General features: G+C 33.2%; 1 protein-coding gene and 1 pseudogene across 1 annotated transcript; one reads left to right on the top strand and one right to left on the bottom strand.

Moving 5' to 3' along the window:
* The first annotated feature begins 7641 nt into the window (after positions 1-7641).
* On the top strand, positions 7642-12146 carry LOC110728348 (annotated as a pseudogene).
* Positions 12147-12911: 765 nt separating this feature from the next.
* Positions 12912-16336, bottom strand: LOC110728347 (inorganic pyrophosphatase 2-like). Its single transcript, XM_021907995.1, has 4 exons — positions 16249-16336; positions 14181-14302; positions 13512-13713; positions 12912-13208 (listed from the first exon to the last, which is right to left on the bottom strand). The coding sequence occupies exons 1-4, from the start codon at positions 16267-16269 to the stop codon at positions 12912-12914; spliced, it is 642 nt and encodes a 213-aa protein (XP_021763687.1). The 5' UTR covers positions 16270-16336.
* Positions 16337-17110: the final 774 nt, after the last annotated feature.

Raw genomic sequence — 17110 nt, 5'->3', positions numbered from 1 at the left:
TGCTAGTATTTTCCCAAAATCTCTTGAAAAAAATTGTTTTGGTTGTAATCGCGCGTTAATCAATAAGTGTACGATAATCTTCGTTTATAAATCTGAATTTAATGTGTGCAAGGTTTTTTCTTAGACAGTGTTAATGTCGCGAGCTCTTTCCGTACTTGTACCTCTACTTTATCATAAAAAAATTAATTACACTCAAATTTTTCTATAAGACTTTCATTTCTTGTCTATCCTATATGTCTCAAATTCTCATACATTCAACTCGCAAATACAACCACCCAAAATTAGTCATTTAACTAATTTAATACATATATTCGTAATTGTTATTTTTATTTTTTACAGGTTCAATAAATTGAGAACTTGAACCGGGACCTGTTATAACAGGTTCTCAATTTTACTACCCGCAACCGAAACCTCTTGTTCAAATTATGATTTTGAACCCGTAGTTCCTAACCGATAGATATTATATTTATGATAATATTTGTCGCAGATTAGGATAGATTTTGTGTATATTTTGTATTCTTATTATACTGATATACTTGTTGTACCACACAAACAAATAACAGCCTAACAATGCAAGTTTTGGTTACGATTTAGGGTACCTTGATTATTTGCTCACCCCTAATTATATTTACTAATCTAAAATTAAAGAACATGAAGATATCATAAAAGAACATGCATTTATATGAAAAAAGAACATAAATCGAGATTGCACAATAATCTTAAGTGTAGCAACAACCACAATTTGAATAGTTTCGCGAAATCCCTTATACATGATTAATAACGAAATCAATGAAAGTTCCAAACGATCCAAGTCATATTGTTTAACAATAGACTTGGTTTAACCTGATACCTCTTATAGCTTCTAAGGGTTTATCATATTTATCAAACTCGGTTTGAACAGCCTTAGAATTATCTAAAGCCATCTTCGTACCAAGATCACAATCACAACGACATCTTGGTTTCGGCAACTTATCCCGGCAAAGAGGACAAGTACCATGACCACGATCCTTTACCCATCGATGAATACAAGCAATATGGAACATATGTTCACATGACACTAGTCTAACAACTTGATTAGGTTCATCTTCTTGTCGCGCCACTTCTTTAACTTCTTCGAGACAAATAGCACATGTAAAACCCTCATCTGTTGGCAATTCCCCTTCCTTAACCACCTCCACAGCGTGTGATAATTCCTCCTGCCGGTATTCAACCCAAGTGATCACCCCCTCGTACTCTACGTCACGTGACGTAGTACAATGTATCTCATAGTTGTTTACAATTGCATATTTGGCAAAAATATTGTACACATCTTTCGAGTTAGCAACCCTACGTCTAAGACTCGAAACCTTCTCGTACATGTCTTGTAACACTTCATCGGGGTTAGGGTGAAACATGTACGATGTAAGAAAATTCAATAATTCACTTTTACTCGCTTCACAGTCTATGGGATCATACTCCCCTTTAAACAGTACAAGACAATCTTTACTTTGAACATAAGGAGACGTTGTTTCATCATCTCTTGTTCATCACAATATTTCCTACGTTCCCACTCTTCGTATTGTACGTAAATCTTCATATCTTTATGCTTTTTCGGCTTTCGTTTTGTTGCTCGACGACGATGCTCGCAATCGATCAAGACGGGTGTTTCTCTTAACCTCCCCATTGATAGCACAATCAAAGTGTTTTCACTCTAAAAACCTTGCCTTTAATTTTGTAATTTTTGTTAGCAACAAAATTAGAATAATTGAATAAGCCTAACTGCGTTACATTATATGTAGAAATCAGCTCATGATTCCTTAGCTTGAGGCTCAAGCTACACGGTAATTTAAGTCGGTAATTGCTAATTTTTTTTTATTTTTAAATTTTCATTGAAGAAAAGTTTCCTAACTTGAAACAATTTACTACGTAATTCTTTCTATAGTTAAGAAAGGGGGTATTTTATTTTTTGGGGTTTTTAGGAGGTACTAGGAATTTGTTAAAGACTTCTGAGTTTGGGCCCAATTTAATTCTTTCTGTAAATCCGTTAAAAAAGAGGGTATTTGCGTCATTGGTGCACCTTAAAATCTGCATCATATAATATGCATTACACTTCAATTGATAGGCCCAAATCTTAACAAAGGAAATATATTGTATTTTTCACAAAATTTGTCCTACAAATTTGTAAATCTCTTTTGTCTTGAAAGAAAATAACGTTTGCTCCATTTTCTTTTACTAAGTTCATTAACTTCGTTGGAAATAATCGTTGAAAGAAAAACATAGTCGTCATGTACAGTCTTATTAGATTCATCTAAGCATATTCTTTCAAAATATCAACTTTTTATAGTTTTTACAAATATTTCTTTTTAACAAGTCCAACACTTTGACCGTGTACGCTATTATTTGGTGATGTTGACTTATAGTAGACAATTAACGATATTAATGACTTACCAAAGTTGCTTTTTGACAACTATAATGGCCGGTAAGGTGTCACTTTTCATAAAAATAGAAAGAGTACTAGACCATGAAAAAACAAATGGTATAAAGTCTGTAAACGATAAAAAATAATTGGAGAATTTGACTAAACACGACATACTGACATGTATCTTAATACTGTACCAAAAGTTAATATTAGAAAACTCACATATATAGAATTCTTAAATAGTTCAGTATAAATTCAGATGTAAATCCAAGAACATAATTTATAATTATTATATACAAAATGCAAAAACACGTCGAGGCTCTGCTGTTACCATATGTTATGGCCAATGCATTAAGTTTGGGGCAGCTAAAAGTGCATTCGTATAAACTAATAATTTAAATAAGCCTGAAAATATGGCAAATCTATACAAAATAAGGTTGGTGGCAGGTGAGACATAGAATGATTAAGGATACATACATGACCATGTGTAACTCATTAATGACCATTTGTGATCTAGCATATTCAACGTATAATACCTATTTTATTTTTAAGGATCCTTCTAGGGTTTGAGTGAGATCTTTATTTTTTTTAATTTTATGTCTCCTTTAATCATTGTTCTCCTATAGGTTTTTATTATTATTCGAGATATATTTGTATTGGGGATAATGTATTGTTAATTGATGTTTCGATTTAGGAAAAAAATTTCACTTTAATATATAGAGGACCGAATGATAATTAACGTTGCGATTAGTAATTTTATTAGTAAGTTAAATTTAAGGCTTTAGCGTTAATGATAAACATATTTTAAAAGAAATTAATGGTGTTATGGACTGAATAACCAATGTAGGTTAGTTGTGTCGTTTAGATATCAATTATGTCTCATCACCCTCTAATATGCATTACATCACGCGTGTACAAGCGGAAATTAGGAAAAACAACATATATTTAAAGAGAACTATCCTTACATAAACATTACTCGTAGTAAATTTTTGATAAATCCCCCAAGATAAAGCATCAAATACGAGCATAATAACTAAGGCACTTACGCTTAGAAAAATACTTCTATTTGTGTGTCAATTTTACCTACCAATTAAAGAAAGAATATACAACGACAAATTGAACAACACTATATCTATATTTATTGAAGCTTGTCATCATTATATAGTAATCAACTAAGTACATATATAAAAACAAAGAAAGAAAGGTTTATTTGTTGAACAAAATAATTAGGTAGTGTCTTTAGGAAGGGTCTTTATATTAATAACAATTCGCTTACGATTAAAGTATGTGAAGTAGTGAAAGAAACGGCTTTGAATATAGCAAAATAAAATGACATCCAATGTACAATAGTAATGATTATGATGAATGTAGTGGGTTTATGCTTTGATCTTCATGATCTTGATTGGTGGTCCAATTTGAAGGACGAGTAATGGTGGATTTTACAATCAAGAGAGCACTTTCATATATAATAGGGAAATCATTGCCTCTAATGAAATGATAACATTAAGATGTACAACGATGATAAGTAGTAATCTTATAAGGAATGTTTAAAATGAGTTATCTTCAAAGTCCAAATAAAACAGGTTAAATGATTAGGATTTTTTTGGTTTCCAAGTGACTAGGCCTCGATGAAATCTACATTACATTGTTGATACTTATAGCAAATTTAGAGAAGAGGGAGATATCCGGAAGCAGCTAGAGGTAGGGGTGGTGATGGTGGTTGAGGTACATGCTAATGATCAGGGGTGAGTAAACCGGGTACCCGGTCAAACTTTTAGGAACCGGGCCTGAAATTGGTTGGGACCAGGTCCTAAAATTTGGAACCGGGCTTAGAATTGGTTCAACCGGGTCCTAAAATTTAGGAATTGGAATTGGAACCACCGGGTACCGGTTCCGATTCCGGATACCCACCTATATATAATTGTTAAAATATAATAAAAATTATAATACTTATTTTGGTCTATTTTCATTTTTTAGCGTTAAATACTTATATGTATATATGCATTAAGCTATTTTATTTATGTTAGGTATTAATAATATTTTTTAATTTTACTAACTAGATACGTTCAACATATTTTTTGTTTTTTTAAATGTATTTAGATTAATATATGTTGGGTAACCGGTACCCAACCGGTTCTGGGTCCAAAAATTTAAGAATTGGAATTGAAATCGGTTGCAACCGGGTCCTTAATTTATCACCCGGAATTGGAACCACCGGGTCCAATTCCAATTTCGGGTCCACCAGTTCCTAACCGGTTCCGGTTCCAATTGCGAGTACCCGGAATTTTTGCTCACCCCTACTAATGATGGTGGGGAAGGAGAAATAGTGGAAGTTAGGTTTTGTTGGCTAAATAAATCATTTGGTAACTTTTGTTATATGGTAGCAATTACTTAAGCTTAAGGATATGTAAGTTTAAGGATAACATTTCCTGTTTGAAAGGAATGGTCTCCTTCCAACAAGTGCATTATTCCGATAGAGGGTTCGGAATTATTAGAAAGCTAATTATTCAGTGAGGTCAAGTGATCGGAATTGCCTAGGTGGAGGCCGCTTCCGATCAGTAATATTAATGTATAATTAATATTACAGCTTAATCTTGACTGAACCCTTCGGGTCGCACCCCAATCGAGTAACCAATCCGAGACGACGAATTAATCCGAAGGATTAGATGAGTCATTAGAGTATTACGAACAAAGACGTCGGATATTGAGCTTAAAGCATCGAAACTGAGCGTCATAAGTCAAGTCGAATTTAGAATTCGACGAGACGAGAAAATCAAGCAAGCGACAAGTACTAGCTAAGTCGTAGCCTTGCATTGGTCTAGCCATGCAAGTGCTAGGCTAGCCTAGGCCACCAACCGCATCGCAAGGCTTGCCGCAAGCCAAGCATGCATATGCGTGCTAGGCTTGCTGGCCGAGCATGCTTGCGGGGCTGGTGCTCATGCGAAGGTAGGCTGGCCAGCTAGGCGCCAGCTGGGCAGCCTTGGCAGGCTGCCAACCAGCTGTGCGTGGGCCAGTATCCGGTCAATGGGAAGACTGGTCTTGGTGGCTTGTTTGGGGAGCAAGTGGTGTTTGGTCCCCCCCTCCTTAGTGGTCCTCACCTACCCTTGCTCACCATTTGCCACTTGACGCTTGTTGATTCATTTGCATTTTAATTTGTTTTGAATTAAAATAAATTGAGCAAAATGCAATTCTCCCACATTGATGGGAAATAGGAAATCAAGACTCCCTTCCCTATAAATACCCATGTTTTGGGTTTGGAAAGAAGCACTTGAGTTGAACTCAATAATGCATCTCCCTATAAGTGAAAAAACCTTTAAGTTCATAATACTCTAGTATTTTCTTGGTCTAGCCCCGACTAACTTTCGGGGTAGGAACCGTTCGGGTCGGGTCGAGGGTGCGAGCCGTCGAAGGCTTACGCACTTGCGAAGTTAGAGCTTTCAAGTAAGAGCTCGTAAGAGAGCGAAGTATGCGTCGAGGGTAAGATCATCTTTTCTCTTTCTCTCTCTCTTTGTTGTGTAATTATGTGATTGCATGTTTAGTTACATTAATTAGTGTGCGGGTCTTGAGCGGGTTTCATTCCGCGTAGTGTCGGACACTACGAAATCCAACACTGTTTTTATCACCCCTTGTTTTCATATATACTATACATTCATCATTTGAGTTTTTTAACATCAAAAAGTGAAATAATAACACATTAAGTGAAAGAACCAATACAAGAAGATAAGGCAAAATTAAACATGAATAGTTATGATGCCTTTACATATCACTACATAACTACATTTGTAGATAAGGTAAAGATTTCACCAAAATTGTTGATGTTGCCAAGTCAATTGTAGTTTAAAAGTTAATATTTAATTTATTTACATTCGAAATATATATATTTTGATGAATTATGAGTGGAAATATAATATATAATTTCTAAGTATGATAATATTATTCTATTTTATGATGAATTAGTTTTGTGAAGAAAATTTCATTGCAATCCAATGTCAATGACATATACCAACTCAACCCATTATTTTAATTATATAAGTAACTATTGATATTTCAACATGTGTATCGATGATGAAGCACTATGAACCTAAATGCTTGTGATGTTTCAACAGAAAATTTTTCTGGACTGAAAGCTAACAAGGCATCTAAATACTATGTACAAAAAACATATGAATACTTCACTTTATAATAATTATTATAATTAATTTTGGACTGAATTGAAGTAAAATATGTGATTATATTGTTTCCTAAAGTCTTCACTTTATTTTAGTCTTTTGGATTTTACCAAACGTATTACATGTTTTTAAAGCAATTGGAAACTAATTGATCCTAGTGAAAGTATGTAGATGAGATAACTTGTTTGTGACGTTAAAGATTGCCTCAATATGAGGTCAACTTATAAAGTACAAAATAATACTCGAAGCATTAGTCAATTTTACAATTGTACATTAGTGAAGATTTTAAATTAAAATATTGTATTACTACTTATACGATTACATAATTACATTGTTATGATGAGCTAGCTAGTTATCAAATTTGTGTAAATTTGTAATAACAGTAATTCATATTGTTATTTTTGTATTGTATTGACGTTAGTTGTTCAAGCTAATTCAATTTATCGTTGCGTATTACTCCGCACAATTTAAAATAGAAGTTGAACTCATGATATCAAACATTGTATGACACATCTTTCCTTTTAGAACAAATCCTTGGCTTGTATATTGAAATTTCATTGAAAAAGACCTTGATTCATTTCTTCGTAAGATCATCTTGTTTTGGTTTTCATTATTGAATATGTACATATTTATAATAGTAAGTTCGAGAATATATTAAAAGCTAATTCTAACCAAATTAGTTTACGTGACCAAAAAATCTTCAAGACCGGTACAAAATAAAACCATAATAGTAATGTAAAGATCAATTTCACATTTCTTAAAATTATTTTCGTCTCTAGCTATGAAGAAATATTCTACAAATTATCCACATAACAAACAAAATAAATGACCATAATTTTACTACATTGATACACCTCATCAATTTCTACATTAATACACCTCATCAATTTCTCAAATTAATAGGAAAAAAATAGGAAAATGACATAAAGGAAAAAAGAAGAAAATCCATATACCAACCAACAATGATAGATTAAGCACTTTTCACCTTTTTTTTTTTTTTCCCTTCTTCACTTGTCTTTTATTTAACACACAATTTCTTTAATATTTTAAATATTTTTTAATTATAAAAGTAGATTTTGGAGCTTAAACCTCAAGATCCACATGACTATTTGACCACCAATAATTAATTAACACTCAACATTTATTTAAAAAAAAAAAAATCAGAAAATTAAAATAAAGAAGTTTCCAAAAAAAATTCCCTCTTTCTATTAAATTCCATAAATTACCCATCACATCAAAAACCTACCATATAAATCCAAGGCTAAAATGGTCATTTCATACATACTGTCGGTACTCTTACCATAGTTGATTACCCTTAACCATGGTTAACCCCTTTCATCACCTTCTTCCTCGAGCGTCGGTGACTCACTGCACTCACTCACTGGCAGAGGAGAGAGAAAATAAAATTTAGTCATTTATATAAAACCCCTTCTCACCGAACAGAAAATCCCAAATATATATAAATTTAAAAAAAAAAAATTCTTGAGTTAGAGAGAGAAACAAATGGGAGATTCTAGTGATTCTGTTTCTGTTAATATTGAGCCGATCTCCATTGATAGCAAGGTACATTTTTGTTCATTTGTTTATTAATTAATTAATTTATTTCTTGTAATTTTCCCACTTTTTTAATTTTGTTATTTAGCTAATTAAGTTGTGTATTTTACAAATTATAAATGTAATTTGTTAGCATTTATTAAGGGGTTGCTAATTATAGTTATTTGTTAGTTATACAAAAATGTAGAATTGAGAAAATTAATTTAAACTGATTGTTTTTGATGGGGTATTATTCCAATTCAGAAAACTAATTTTAGCTTATTATATGAAATTGGTATTGGGGGGACCAAAAATTGATGAATATGTTACATATTAAGTGAGAAAATTAATTTAATGCTACATTTAGAAAAAATGGGTTGATAATCATATAATTAAGATATTTTGTTCTTGTTGTTAAGTGCATTATGTAAGTGTTTTATGTTGTAATTTGTACAGGAATATTATGTTAAAAACAGGTTCGGGTCCGGTGTCGGTAGCTGTTTATGGTGATCAAGATAAGCCAGCTCTTGTTACTTACCCAGATTTAGCTCTAAATTGTGAGTTTGTATTATATATATTGATGATTGATTGAGAAATTGATTAATTTTAAGTTTGTTTATAGTGTCACTTGTTAGCTATTGTTTATGCATGTTTATAGGCTTGTGGTAGGTATTGGTGTATATATTTTTAAGAGTGCCAATTTTTTTACTAAGCATGATTATGGAAAAAAAGGGATTAAGATGGTTGCGTGGCATTTAAGACGGGGTTTAATCCTTAATTATGAATAGCATGTAAGTGTAATGACTATTGCATTTGTATTAGAATATGATTTTGATTTTGTTTTTTCGCGGATTGTTTTGAGCAGATGCATCGTGTTTTCAAGGATTATTCATGTGTCCTGAGGCATTATCTTTGCTTGTTCACAACTTTTGCATCTACCATATCAGTCCTCCTGGCCATGAGGTTTGTAACTTGGACGAGTTAGTTTTTTTCTTATAAATATACGACGTCTATTCGACTCTAGATGTCACATTACCAGCTCAAATTACACTAATAGTGTGACTGATAAAGTCGGGCAGAAGCAGCATTTATATATTCACCATTGAATAATAGTAGGAGTTGTTATTACCTGTATTATTAATGATCCTAGTTGGCTTTGTTTTTTTGGGACAAAGTTAAAGGATCTTGCTTGTATTGTTTCTAACATGGAACTTTTGTTAAGAGCTGTTTCAGTGGGGAGCTGCTGCAATAAGCTATGAATATGAATCCTCTGAGCCTTCAGTTGATGATTTGGCTGATCAGATAGTTGAGGTTCTTGACTATTTCGGGTAATTTCCATTACGAAAACTTTTGCAAGTTTGAGAGTTTTATGTTAAGCAGAATTGTCAGTTGTTTCACTTACTTTCTCGAGCCCTGCCACTGGTTTATTTCATGTTGCATGTAATAAAATACAACGTTGGGCCGTAGACCTTTGGTTGCTGTCTTGATCATTTTAAGACCAGTAGTGACGAGCACAATTGACGAAACTTACGTTGGGGACTATTACATGTTGCAGGCTAGGTGAAGTTATGTGTATGGGAGTGACTGCTGGAGCATACGTTTTAACATTATTTGCTGTAAGTTGTGTCGCTGTATTTTGATGCAATCGTGCCAAAAAAAGTTTCAAAATAAGTTGTATTTGTACTTATTGTCATTCCTTTTGCCTTTTTACATGCAGACGAAATATAAGCAGCGTGTTCTTGGTTTGATACTTATCTCTCCTCTATGCAGAGCACCATCTTGGACCGAATGGTTGTACAATAAGGTCCCTTTTTCTGAACTTGTCTACCAATAGTTCAAAGGAAAGAATCTTTGCCTGATAAAGCTCTGTATTTTTTGTAGGTGATGTCAAATCTACTTTACTTCTATGGCATGTGCAGTGTTGTTAAAGAGATGCTGCTCAAACGATACTTTAGCAAGGTATATTTCATGATTGTGCTTGTGATTAGTGTCTAATTACATTATGTATACATCTAATTAAAACTCTAGTATGGTATGCTTTAATGGTGTACTATGAATCCTGTTGCAGGAACTTCGGGGTAATTCCCTTGTACCAGAATCAGATATAGTTCAGGCTTGTCGAAAAGTGAGTTCTTTAGCCATAATATCCTCATTTATCATTTTTGAGAAATTTTCCCTATTTTGATATGTATTTTTCTGTCGGTGTTACTATGTGAATGGGGAGTTCTGTTTATTTGCATTGGTGTGGAAGTACTGATATATTGTTTACCTTTGGTTCTATCAGTGGCTGGATGATAGAGAAAGTATTAATGTCATGCATTTTTTGGAGGCAATTAACAGGTATTGTCTTTCTCCTTTATCTTCTTGATTTTGACATGTTTCTAAAAATCAAGGTTATCGGCTGATCTCCTCTCCTTATTATATTGCTATTTACTCTTTAACCCTTCGCTATAGCGTTGGAAACTACAGAAGCTAATTTTTTATACTTAAACAATGTAGCTTTGCTTACAGATAAATACTTCATAGTAAGTTATCACTAGAGTCTCTGCCCTTTTATAATAACAGGCTACTTTGATTGGAGGTCATTTTTGAAGAGTTGAATTGAAATACAGTAAACTACCATTTCCTACAAGTCTTTGCATCTCAACCATGACAGTCATGAGCAAGTTGAAAGTATAACTTTAAATAAGTGTCCTATCATCTTGGGACAGGTTAAACTAGGACTTATCATGCATTAGGGATGGAGGGAGTAGTCCATGTAGTGTACTACTCATTTTTTCATTAATGCTTCAAAGTAACTTTAATACTAAAATGTTTCCTCTAATTATTATGAACCATTACCTTCCACGTCCTTGAAAAAAATCATTACATGTTTCTGGTGAGGTAATTGGTAAGAATTAAAGTCATATAGGATCTTGCCGCCCTTTTTATTATCAGAACAAAGATGGTACTCCGGGTGTCTTTGTCTTGCTAAGTCCTCAAATATACCACCTGATCTTCTGTGCTCTCACATTTAATAGTTTTCATATGAATTTTTCCTCTTGCTCTTTTCTACTCAGGAGGACTGATATAAGTGAAGGATTGAAGAAACTACGATGTCGTTCACTAATATTTGTTGGAGAGGACTCATCTTTCCACTCAGAAGCAGTGCACATGGCCACAAAACTAGATAGAAGATTTAGTGCCTTAGTGGAGGTACCCTAATTATTGCCTATGATGTTGATGTTAAACATAATCTTTTGCTGCAATCTGTTCACTAATCCTTCCTGTTTGAAATTACAGGTTCAGGCATGCGGGTCTTTGGTGACCGAGGAGCAACCACATGCCATGTTGATCCCTCTAGAATATTTCCTCATGGGTTATGGCTTCTACAGGCAATCACACATGAGTGTAAGCCCAAGAAGCCCATTAAGTCCGTCTTGTATTTCCCCAGAGCTACTTTCACCCGAGAGCATGGGCCTAAAGTTGAAGCCTATCAAGACTCGCATCTCACTTGAGGTATAGCTCGAGGATTAATAGCAAGATAAGTCATTGTAATCGTTATATACGCAGTAAGGAGTGGTGTTAGGCAGTTTTTTGGTTAGAATTGAGTTTGAGGTGGTACAGAAGGGCTGTAGATAAGATAAGAGGAAAAAAATATAAAAAACTATAGGAAACAGGACAGGTATTTATAAATTATATTTAGTTTGGAAAGGTTGAGAAATTGAACATTTGTTAATTTTGTAATCATAGATTTCATGGGGGTTGAGTTGTGTGTAAATCTTTGGAATAATCATTATGCTATGGAAAGAAATAAGAAATGCAATTCTTTGAGGAAAGAGTAAATATTTCCTCTTTTCCTGATATAAACCTTTTCTTCATGCTCAAAACAGTACACAGCTATCAGTGCTTTATCTGCAGCAATGCCATATTATATTTTTGGAAAATTAGTTGAAATGTAATATAGACATGTAGTACATTTGTACATCTATTGATCAAGTGCTCATCAATGTATTCGACTCTTACACAATGTATCGTGGAATGTCAAAAAAAGTTGTTACCTTTTCTATAGAAATAGTTTGAATCGAGTCGGGTTTTGGTTAATTCATCACAACTCATTGTTATTCATAAAAGATTTAGAATGTGCTTTGACTCTGATTGTATTATGGTCATTATTTTAACTAATTTCATCCATAATTAGACCTGATGAAATACACACTGACTCAACCAAAAGTACAAATTGCAAGAAATTTCAATTGTAACTGATCATGACCTAAATAATAATTGGACAAAAGCAGTGATTTCACAAAGCTGAGTATTGGGTAGCTCTATGAGCTAATTAACAGGGACTTGATTTGTACCTGTGGTCTGAAGTTTGACTGTTTTGGTTGGATGTCGGCTAAATTTGTCATAATTAAATGATATGGTACCAAAATAAAGGAATTTTATCGATCAACCTAATACTCCGTATTATAAGAACTGAACTCAAACTGAATCGAATGACTCAAAATTCGAATGTGATCTGAATCAAGCTATAATCCAATCCGAAAAACCTATTTACCACCTTAGTTGGACATCAAGCATACATCACTACATCAATAGATTTTCTGTGGTCACTGGCAACATCACCATTACTATTTTGATTCATTATCAAGTGTGTACCTATGACTACATACACTGCCTGCAAAGCCATGGTTGTCATGCTATTACTCAGAAATTGATCAACTTCAACCACAAAGATAAGGAGTTTCACATCATAAATTCATACTTAATGAGGGACCGGGACTGACTTCTGAAAGGACTCAGGTGCAGCAACATGATCAGACTTACAGTCAGCAAAAAAGATATTCCTCAGCTATAAGAACTTCATCTGCTTTCATGATCATCAAAGAACTAATTAAGTTAATCAAGTTCCTTCCAAGTTCTTCGCCGTCCTCCCATTCATGAATCGACGCCTTTATAAGTGCAGGATCGATACAAATTGCATTCCACAGAGGAAAATGCTTTCTTGGCATCACATAATCTTTTGCTGTTAGCTTTAAACTTGGGCAATAATCATTTTTTCCATCTCCTACATAGATGAACCGCTTTTCTAACGAAGAAGCTTGGATTCTTGTAAAAATTGTCCCCTGTTATTATTAACAACATACTTCAGATGTTGGAAGGAAGACGATCAAATGAAATATAATTAAGCTCATCAAAGTCAGAAACTGCTTCATTTTCGCAAAAATACATCAGAAAAAACTATAGTCATGCATTCAAAATTCATGAAATTAATTTCCTTGGCAACCCAAGATCAGAAGGTGCAAGCCTTTTGCTACATAATGTAACAAGTTTAAAAGAGCAGAATTAATTGTCACATAACTAGTAATTAGGCAAATTTTGAAGCCAGAACAAAGTAATTATAGAAGAGTTATTAGAATCATATGTACCTTGCAAAGATTGGGAGGACAAAGGTTGCACCCATGAGAAGATGAGTTAAAGTCATGAAATGGCGAAATACGGAGTCTGCCATCCTCATCAACAATAGCTGAATTCGTGTTGATTTCAGAGAAACAATGTAACACTCCATGATGCTTCAAAATAGTCTCTATGAAAAAAGTGTTTGCGTCGCTTACAATCCTCAAATCACACCTGAATAACATAAATTTATGAACATGGCATGCAGCTGATTCCATAATGAGTAAGAAACTAAGAATTGAATGTAAGATCAAAAGCATAAAAACTTCGGTATGGTAGGAAGGGTTTTAGCGGAAATTATACGTTGATGAACATCTATCCATCTCTAAGGAATTGCCCATTTCAAAATAAGGTTGTCTTAAAATAATAGGTCACTTTCTAAATTAATTAGTAAATGTTAAATGTTTCGGAGTAATAATAATTGATACCCTTAAGTAACAATTTCCAAGGAAGAGCCTACATTGGGCCCATTGGCTATGTGTTTTAGTGGAACATGTTTTGAGGTGGCCTGGTTAAGATTGTTTTATACAAAAAACTCGTTGTATACGTTTTTACCAATTTTCATTTCTCGAAAAGATTTTAAGATTAACCCCAATTCAAACACGTGAAACTATTACTTGAGACAGGAAGGAGTATAATACCCTGAATCATAAGCCGATTTTATTGCAGATATGATGTTTGGAGACAATGGAACCTTGATCAAGCATTCTGTTATATCTTGTATTGTTGTTCCTTGCAAATGAAGTTCCTCCATCATTTTATCCTGTAGTTGAACAAGGAAGCACGTCTCTAGTAATTGCAAAGCAAACTCAATTACTTTTTTTTTATTGGTTCATAATCTGATCACTCTAATATATAAACATATAATTCAGGTACTATTGTACTAATTGGTTATGAAGGGAATGTCATCCATATCATGTTAACAAGTACTCCCTTTGTCCTTTTTTATTGCTCCATTTGCCATAAATGAATGTCCCTTATTAATTTCCTCATTCTATTTTCTATTTAATTTTATAACCCAGCCATGTCACGGTATCATATATCCTAAGAGCTCCCTCTAACCCACTAATTACTCTCTCTCCTCTATCACTTCACTTTTTCTCTCTCTTCTTGTCAATGTTTTCTCTCTTCTCATTCAAATAATGTCCTCTCCATCTATCTTTTTCTGTAATTTTCTTCCACCATTAATTTCACTCTCATCTCCTCCAACTACCTCTATTTTCTCACCACCCTTATAAAAATAAAAACCCTATTTTTTTAACTCATTTGGTATTTTCTCTCTCCTCCGTTGATGAACCCTAAATTCGGTTCTACAATTTCAGAATTTTATTTTTTTTATTTTTCTGTAGAAATCTCTTTCTTAAGATCTATCCTTGAGAAATTCTCCTTCGTAGTGTGGGTATTTGTATGTTCTTGATAGTTTATTCCCAGATCTGATTACCATGAATTTTAATTTCAATAATTTTCAAAAAAAAAATTGACCCACAAATCTGTGGTAAGGGTGGGTTTGATTCAGAGCTAACTAGTGAGGATTATGATTTTTTGAAGGATAAACTTCAATTTTATCATAACCCATCCCCAATTAACTCCGATGATGATGAAGAGGAGTTCATCCCCAACACCCCCTGGTCGTTATGTGTACGACACCTCCTCTAGCCTCACTTCAGGCGCCTAACACATCAGAAACAGTGTGCATGAGTTATACCCGAGCACCAGCTGAAGGAGGCAAACAATTTCAGGAGGATTGGGGTGAAATTTTAAAAAGTGTTGAAATTTTAAAATTTTTAGAAAATTGGGTGACCTTGTACCGTTGTAAAGTTGGTGGGAAATGAGTTTGCTTTATTGTCAACCTCTCTCCCATGTGAAGAGTTAAACTAATTTTAAGTACTTCCCTCTCTCTCCAATTCATTTAATTAAACCCACTAATATTAAATTGAGATCACACTTTTTTTTCTTCCCTTACCAATTTTTAATAAAGCAGATTTGTGGAATGGGACAATATAAAAGAGACAAGAGAGTAACATTTATTATACTTTCAATTTACTAGGACAAATATCTTTCACTTGGAATTTTTTATGAACAACATACCAATGTAATCATCTTAAAATTTTCAAACGTCTAACATAAAAACATCCTCCAGAAATATCGTGAATTGCCACTTGCCGGTGCTCCCGTTTGGTTATGGTGGTATGGTGTTGTGCCCGTAAGGCAGTTTAGAAGGTGGGAAACAGGGACTAGAAGAAAGTTTAGATGATTTTTTTTAATGTATTTTTTGGTCTTATATAAAATTGAAAGTAATGACAAATGTTATAAGAATATACGATTTCATAGATATGTGCGGCGCATTATATAATTTATTTTTTTGGGACACGTCTATACATAACTCACAACAGCTCATCAAACTTAGTCTAAACAAGGGCAAACATAATTAATTGAAGCTAGGTAAATTTAGGTCAGTCCACCACACCTCTATATTAAATCATGCATACTGACTAGCTACGTGTGTTTTAGGATTCTTTCGATCTTTCTATTTGTGTATTAACATAAACATTGCAAAATATTAAAATCTAGCTATCAATCTTTAAGATATATGACAAAACTCCTAACCATTAGAGCAACTCTTGATTCTTAACGAAGAGATTAACAATGACAAATTATAATCCAAGTAATAATAAGCTAATGGAATTAAAAAAAAGGGAGAACACTAACCATAAGAGAGTTGTAAGGCATGGTAGAAAGAAGGGTGTTGAAGATTTGGGTAAAACCCAAATTATCAATAACCAATCAATCACTATCGTACTCCCAATTATCGTCTTATCAAAATCAAATAACGATACTAATTCTTGTTTTTCTGCCATTCTTTTGATAAGGAAATTTTAAAAAGAGATAAAAAGAGAGAGTTGCAAATATTTATTTGGTAGAAATACGTGCTTTAATTTTTGTGTGTTGAAACTTCGAGAAAGATTACAAAGCTCTGAAAATTGAAGTTCAAATTGAATAGTGTTTAAATAGAGAATAGAGAGAGAGAGAGGCAGAGAAGTGTACTTATTCCGTGATCCAAGTCTACCTTTGCCCTAGGTTGTCTTATCATTCGTGACATGACAGTTGTATTTATTTTATTTATTTATTACTATTTTTTTTTTTGGAAATTTTCGTATTAGGTTACATTAAAGACAAATGGGATTATCTTGATGTATGTGGGTTATTTAAATGAAGAAAATGGGTTACTCTCTTACATAACTGAAATTATTCTTTCAATTTATAAAAAAAAATTAGGAGTTATTCGAATGAACAAACGGGTTACTTATTTCTAAATTAGTTGATATTACATATAATGAATTGGAGTTACTTTAATGGACAAAATGAGGTTACTCTTTTGAATAAATAGGGTTACTCATATATATACATAAAGAATATTCTTATAATTAAATTAATATGATCACACCGTGTGGCTAACACATACAAGACTTACTCTGAATAATTTTGATATAAATTCAAAGGGAGGAAAAAAAAATTAAATTAAAAAAATAATAATAAATTAGTCGTTTGGTATTCATATTAATTATCCTAC

Source organism: Chenopodium quinoa, unplaced genomic scaffold, assembly GCF_001683475.1.
Source record: "Chenopodium quinoa cultivar QQ74 unplaced genomic scaffold, ASM168347v1, whole genome shotgun sequence".
NCBI lineage: Eukaryota > Viridiplantae > Streptophyta > Magnoliopsida > Caryophyllales > Amaranthaceae > Chenopodium > Chenopodium quinoa.
This window is presented reverse-complemented; position numbering and strand designations above follow the sequence as displayed.

Coding starts and splice junctions, on each gene's coding strand:
- LOC110728347 (XM_021907995.1), bottom strand. CDS start 16,269: ATGCCTTACAACTCTCTTATG. Junction 14,303..16,248: donor TGCCTTACAACTCTCTTATG/GTTAGTGTTCTC, acceptor GTTCAACTACAG/GATAAAATGATGGAGGAACT. Junction 13,209..13,511: donor GTCCTCCCAATCTTTGCAAG/GTACATATGATT, acceptor TAATAATAACAG/GGGACAATTTTTACAAGAAT.